The sequence below is a fragment of the Pistacia vera genome, unplaced genomic scaffold (genome assembly GCF_008641045.1).
Source record: "Pistacia vera cultivar Batoury unplaced genomic scaffold, PisVer_v2 Contig206, whole genome shotgun sequence".
NCBI classification, from domain to species: domain Eukaryota; kingdom Viridiplantae; phylum Streptophyta; class Magnoliopsida; order Sapindales; family Anacardiaceae; genus Pistacia; species Pistacia vera.
The window spans coordinates 1,548,716-1,555,485 of record NW_022196009.1 but is presented as its reverse complement, the minus strand read 5'-3'; the positions used below and the strand labels follow the sequence as shown (position 1 = coordinate 1,555,485).

At 35.9% G+C, this 6,770-nt stretch overlaps 1 protein-coding gene and 1 pseudogene across 2 annotated transcripts; both read right to left on the bottom strand.

Annotated features, from left to right (window-relative positions):
• Window positions 1–760: 760 nt before the first annotated feature.
• LOC116129011 lies at window positions 761–2,441 on the bottom strand (annotated as a pseudogene).
• A 763-nt stretch (window positions 2,442–3,204) lies between these two features.
• On the bottom strand, window positions 3,205–4,547 carry LOC116129063. Of its 2 annotated transcripts, none has more exons than XM_031414819.1 (4): window positions 4,163–4,547; window positions 3,946–4,056; window positions 3,634–3,723; window positions 3,205–3,542 (listed from the first exon to the last, which is right to left on the bottom strand). In XM_031414819.1, exons 1-4 carry the CDS (start codon window positions 4,400–4,402, stop codon window positions 3,468–3,470), a joined length of 516 nt encoding a protein of 171 aa, XP_031270679.1. In that variant the 5' UTR covers window positions 4,403–4,547; the 3' UTR covers window positions 3,205–3,467. The 2 variants fall into 2 exon arrangements, with proteins under 2 accessions (XP_031270679.1, XP_031270680.1); XM_031414820.1 differs by having other exon boundaries at window positions 3,643–3,723.
• Window positions 4,548–6,770: the final 2,223 nt, after the last annotated feature.

Here is a 6,770-nt window from a genome sequence, read left to right as displayed (position 1 = left end):
CCGCTGCGGCTTGACCTAAGTATTAGCTTATTGCAATTAAGTTACTATAATTAATGTACGTAATTTAATGCGACTAAGTGGTCTATATTCTATACATATTCATTACGTAGCCAAATGAACCGACCGGTGGTCGTGCATGTGGAATATTATTGTTAAGACTGTAACGTTAGACTTTGTTGAAATGTATGCATTGATTTCACCCTCTATTAACTCCGAATGGAGTTTCGCTTCTTTCACAAGACCTATACATTTCTTGACTATCGTCGATCCAGGGCATAAGAAACGGCAGAGTCACCATAGGATGGAGATAGGCAATATCCAATCCTGCAATCTTAGAAAATTTGCTTTTGCAACTTTGGAGAGTTTCTTTCTCTGGCCAAAGTTTTTTTATTTGATTTTCCTAGGACTGGCAAAGCTTTCAAGTTAAAGCAAAGTGCTTGGTCTTTGCCTGCCTCAATCAAATTTTATGTCCGCTGTTGCGCATATATAACTAGGATCCTATCTTTACTCGAGCTCGGATTAAACGAAAACGGAGTTTGGACAGGTTTAGCTTCATGCATACGAAGTTCAGTTTGAGTTTAATTTAATTGCGTCGAGAAACTCGCACAACATTCGTTTAAACCGATGAGTACAACGGTAACTTTGAACTAATTCCATGAATGAAAGAGTTTACATTCATAACTGATCGAATCGTGCACGTGTCGACACGAAAATGCTCGTGAACGGATATATATGGTCTGCACACACATTTGAAATTAAATTAAGCTTTGCGTGCGGGGGCGGCGCCAGTTGTGCCGCCACATGCTAGTGCGCCTTGTACGCCGGTCATCATAGGTTTAACATTGATACATTCTGATGTAATAGGCCCTTCCTTTCCAATGTATTTAAGGTCAATGATATCAAGCTCCACACCCTCGCACGGTACACCACTACTACAAGCAAGCTTTACAGCGACTGGAGTTGCGGAAGTGCCTCGAATGTTCTTGAAGCTAACGTTGCTGATCTTTAATTTCGATGAAAGCTAAGGCGGGGAAAATAAAACATTGCGGATATGATAGTCAATATCATGAGCTCTCATAAAGACAAAAGAAAAGAAAAATTAAACCATTATACCTTTGCGTTGTAGTCATCATGTGGGCAGTAGGCTTGATCTATGATGATAGGATTACTGACGTTAACCAAAGTAATGTCCTCGAAATGCATGTTAGATGCGGTGCCTGCATAGGAAGCTGGCCAAGTTTTGATTCTCACACCGTTGTCGGTATTAGTGAGAGTACAACCCTTGACAGTGATTCCAACCACAGGCTATTCATTGCCGTACTGTCCTAGACTTCCGACGCTGATGCCATGACCAGGTCCGCATGCAACTTTTGTAATTGATATATTTTGGCTGCCACCCCCGATGGAGATACAATCATCACCTGTTCCAATTTTTGAATCTGTAATTTCAATTCCACTGGATCTTCCGATGTGGATTCCATCGGTGTTTTTGCTGTCAGCAGGCGCGGTGACGTAAAGCGACGGAAGCTAAAGTTCTTGCAACCTAGGAGGTTAACATGAAATTGTTTGCTGTTTAAGGAAGTTACATCTTGGACCAACCCGTTGGTGATGAAGTCGAACCTCATATTCTATGTATATAAAGAAACAGAACAAGTTTCGTTAGTTCCATACAAATAGTAGACATTTTAATTAGGAATAATACTACACATACATCATTCCCATACAACATTTCTCATACAACATTATGTGGCAAGATATGATTGGGTGAAAATTTAATTTTAACTTTAAATTAGCCAATCATATCTTGCCACATAATGTTGTATGAGAAATATTATATGAAAATGATGTATGTGTAGTATTACTCTTTAATTAGTCGTGCCGTATGTATGCGACTGGATAATAAACTTACAATGGGAAGTTGTTTGCAATAGTCATTGCCACAGGATCCCCAAGATGAGCCTCCTTGGCCTTCAAAAATCCCACCACCCGATAATGTGAAGCCTTCAATGTGCTGGAAAGTAACCCAACCGCCATCCTCTGTCGTTTTGCCAACGCCTGACTGCGCCTTGAGGGTGCCTTGAACTTGAACCTCAATAGCAGCCTTGCAAGGGCCTTCTAAGGTCACTGGACTTAACGAGAATGTCCCTTTTGGAATCAACACTTTGCTTGGGCTAGGTGATGCGCATGCTTTTTTCCATGTACTTGTTAAAGCCTAAGACAAGGAACATTATATGTGAAAAAGATAATTAATTTCAAGAAATGAAATAAACGGAGTCGAAATCCTTATGCATATGTATTTTCGATCGCATTCGAAGCATTACCGGGTTGATATCTGGTCCATTAGCTTTTGCGCCATCTTTCGACACGTCAAAAATTGTCTGAGCTCCTGCTGTTGATACAAACAGTGCCAATAGAAACGCTACGTTGATCAATTTCACCATGTTGTACTTTCTTCTTTTACTGTTCTTTTAGCTTCTTGTTGTAGTCCTTTGCAGGATTAATTATATGAAATACTAGCTACTTGTGCGAGACCACATTTATGATGCGTTGAAGAAGGCTCGTGCCACCAATTTATAACAAATCTTTTGCCAAATTTGTCCCCTGTTTGAGAAATGTTGTAACACAATACGTTATATCTAATTTTCCGCTATTAGTTTCTTTTATCATATTTAATTATGTTTGACTAAGGAAATGGTTAACAAATTAAAAAACTAAAAATCCAAGTGCATTGTACTATACAGGTTGTAACGACTAACAATGGAGGCTCGAAAGTTGAAAAGGAGTTATTAAAACATTCTCGTGTTTAAATTAATATGCTGATTCAGTCTAAACATCGTTCTACAGTTGGGGAGAAAATCAAATACACCGAGTCGAAGAGCCCGCTGCGGTCTGACCTAATCCTTAATCCGTTCAGTTGGAATCTGTTTTTTTCTTTCTTTCTTGATCAATAACAATTGTAGTCTCTTCTCTAAGAAGAAGAAATCTACAAATATTGTTTACTTTCAGTTTCTTTTGTATACTCTAATCATTTCCTCACTGATAATTAGGAGAAGAACAGAATAAAACAGCTGCGCAACTAATGTAACATAATTAATGTTAACAGTTATGTGGAGCATACTTCATAAACAATGCTGGAATCGCTTTTCCAACTTTATGTAGTCAACAAAGCAAGTAGGTTGGCACATCGATTTTAAGATATACAAATAATAGAAAATATTAATGGTTTGCAATGCAACTTTACTTTCAAGACTAAAAAAGATATGTCTCACATTAATGAATACAACGACATGTGTCTCTGGTACTGTCAAACCTGCTGGATGTTTCTTTCCCTAAATCAGCGAGACTCCACCATGGAACCGCAATCAAAAAACAAAATTAATACACAAAACAGAAATCATCACAAACTAATGGAAAATCATTATGATTCTAATTACATAACACACAACCCAGTTGGCATTTATCACTGTTTATTTCAGGAGTTCAACGTTTCTGCTCAGCTCTTCAAGCTTCTTCATTCTTAGTTTCTCACTTTCACTCACCAACTGGGAAGAAAAAGAATGTCAACATGTATCAGAAACTGTCGATATGTATATATATGCTTAAAAAAACCAGAGACAAAGATTTGGTATTTACTTTACTTACTTCCATCAGCTTGCTGACAAGTTGAGCCTTTTCCTTGTTCTTCTCGTTGAAAGCTTCAAGGGCTTCTCTGTATTCCCTTTCCTATAATCACAATAAATTTGTACGGCACACGAGATTGCTTATGAATTAGTGAAAGTTTCTGATTTTAAGAGACATTTAGATGAAACCTAAATCAACCACGCATCTTCTAAATTTTTATAAAAATCTGTGAAATTTGTCTCATATGCAATTAAACAAAATGGGATCGCTTCATTTCCAAGATAAAATCATTTGTTAATTAGTAAATTGGCTGTAAAAATGTACCTTCTTTTGGCAGCTTTGCCCCAGAGGCTTTAACTCCTTGTTTACTGTATCAATCCTCTTACGTACAACTGACACGTCCTTCCTCATCGGATCAGTCAAAGCTTCCAGCTCCTGTAAAATTCATTAAAAAAATCACATCTCATTAACAAGAAACTAGTATATCATCATGATCTTGTGTGCAATTAATGTAAAATTTTACAAAAACTTTGTCTCTCACTTCTCGAATCTCAGCTAAGCGTCTAGTTGCTTCTTCAGCTTTTCCTAGCTGAGCACAAACTTTGTCTCTCACTTCAAGCTTCTTCTTCTCAATCTCTTCTTCTTTAGCTCGAAACAAAGCCAATGCGGATCTTGACATCTCCTCCTCTTTGTCATCCTTTCCAGGACTGATAAGTCCAGAGTTCTTAACCCGTTGAATCTGAGACTGTTGCTGATCCAAACTCTGTTTCTGTGTAGCCATTGCTGTATGGACAGAGCCCTTTTGTGCAATCTCTCTTCTTTTGTTTTTGGTAGCTCTTTTTTCTTTAGAATGATGGCTCTCTTTCTCTTCTGGTAGGTGAATATAAACTAGACTGGCTTTAAAGAAACAGAAGCTAAATTCCTTACTCCACGGCCACACCGCTAAACATAATATATTAGATAGAGCAGAAATGACCAAAATGCACCTTGTCGGTTTATAATCATGAAAGTTAGGAGGCGATTTTCACCTTTATTAAATGAATTAGACTATCACCAGGACCTCAATCATCTTTCCAACTTTACTTTAACAGCCCACTTCATTATACTTTTTTTGTATTAAAATTTAAGTTTAATTTTCCTAATACAGAGAAGTTATTACAAATTCTTACCTGTATCTCTCCTTTACAGTTCAATATTTTTATGTTAAAAGGATATCCAGATGGACCTCATTTGGTTAGATAGCTACTTTCTTGAGTTGGTATATTGGCAAATTCATTTAACTACTACAGTTTTCTCACTTGGGTATTGCTTGTTATACAAAATTATACATGTTTTACTCTGGATATATATAGTTATAAACAGATCCTCATGATGTATCACTCTACCTAATTAGTTTTGTTTTCGAGTTCCTCTAGGTAGATGATTAATGCATGATAAATCTTTTATCCCACAATTCAGAAGTATATGTATATATAATTTGATGGTATGCTTTATGGTGATATTTAATGGTTGAAAAGTCTGAAACACTATTGGTAAATCTTCCTTTTCAAGAAGACAAGAGGGGTGCTTTGCCCAGAAGTTTTGATTGTGGAGTGGATGGTAAGGCCCTCACCTACACAACACATGAATCAAAACCTTAGTGGGCAAGACAAAGTATTATATTATGCCTTAATTTTTTACATAATAATTATTTACTATTATTACCCTTCCAGCTTGGATTTGTAACATAGAATCTTCACTTTTAATCTTTTGCTTTCCCATTTCCATCTCTTAAGAGTTTCTCCATTCATTTTTTCAGAAGAAAAATTGCTTAAAATAACAAAAACGTAAAGAATAGAATTTGATTAGAAGATGACTCAAGTAGTAATTATTTATTTGTTGGATGGTCTGGTTGTGCTCTCTTCTCTAATTATAAAACCATACGGGTAAATCAATAAACTAACTTTTTACGCTAATGCTTGCAGACCCTTTTGTTCTTAATTCAAAATGTAAGTGGACCATATGATAGTTATGTTACTAACCCCACTTAGATTCCACATTCAAGGAACTCAACCTAAAATCTCTGCTCTGCATTCCAAGACTTTGTGACTGAATAAAAGGCTTGGCATATATGCAATATTTTGGCAGGTTATCATAAACTAAATTTGAATGAATAGTAGCTTTTTGGTTGTGAGATCTGGCCAGTTCAAGCCAGCAAGAGTGTCCATATGTGGGGGTGAATTTAACATTTTAAAAGTATGTAAAGAGTAATTAATGTATATTGTTTGTGTTGATGCGGCGCTGTTCCAAGGTGGAATGTGGTCAAGTCTGCCTACAATAACGTTTGATTTGGGGCCCCTTTGCTTCTTTTTGCTTTCTCTTTTCCGTCCTTCATTTTAGAGATAACTAGAAGAATCAGGTTTTCATTATGCTTTACACAAATATATTTTTGAGTGCATTTTGTGGGCATCTGCAGTTGTAATTAAAGCCCTCGTGAGCACATCCTTCATGTGACGTAAATCACTTTATCAACCTAACTCTATCTTATAACTTAATTTGTCACGTTGGGGGGCTATAATTAAAAAGTCTTAAACCCATAATTAAAGACTTAAAAAAAAATCATTTTTGTTCAATAGAATTAAATAAGTTGATAAGCGACGCATTAATCAACAAAAAAACTTTCGCTTCATGATCACTATCTCCAATTTATTAAATAGTGAGACATTTTAAGAGTTGAAATTCATCACAAAAATTGAACCGAACTGAAAAATTGATATTAAAAAAACTGGTTCAATTTCGGTTCGAAAAAGTGACTGAACTGATTTTGTGGTTTGGTTATTGGTTCAACCAATTTTAGAAACCGCTTAACCAAAATCGATTTTTTTTTATAAAAAAATCATTGCGATTCCCGTTCGCATTTGTGTTTGAACCGGTTTTTCGGTTCAATTAACTGGATTTTCCCACCCCTGCGTATATGGTCAATAAATCTTTTTCAGACTTCCTTTGTAGAGGAATTTATAAAAATTATGAATGTTTATAGAAATTGATAACTCTCTTAATTTTTGTCTAATATTTTCTAAATAGAAGTTATAATTACAAATATAATTTTGAAAATGTTGATTGAGAGTTGATGCTAAAAATTTAGAATAGAAGTGGGAAACAATCACATT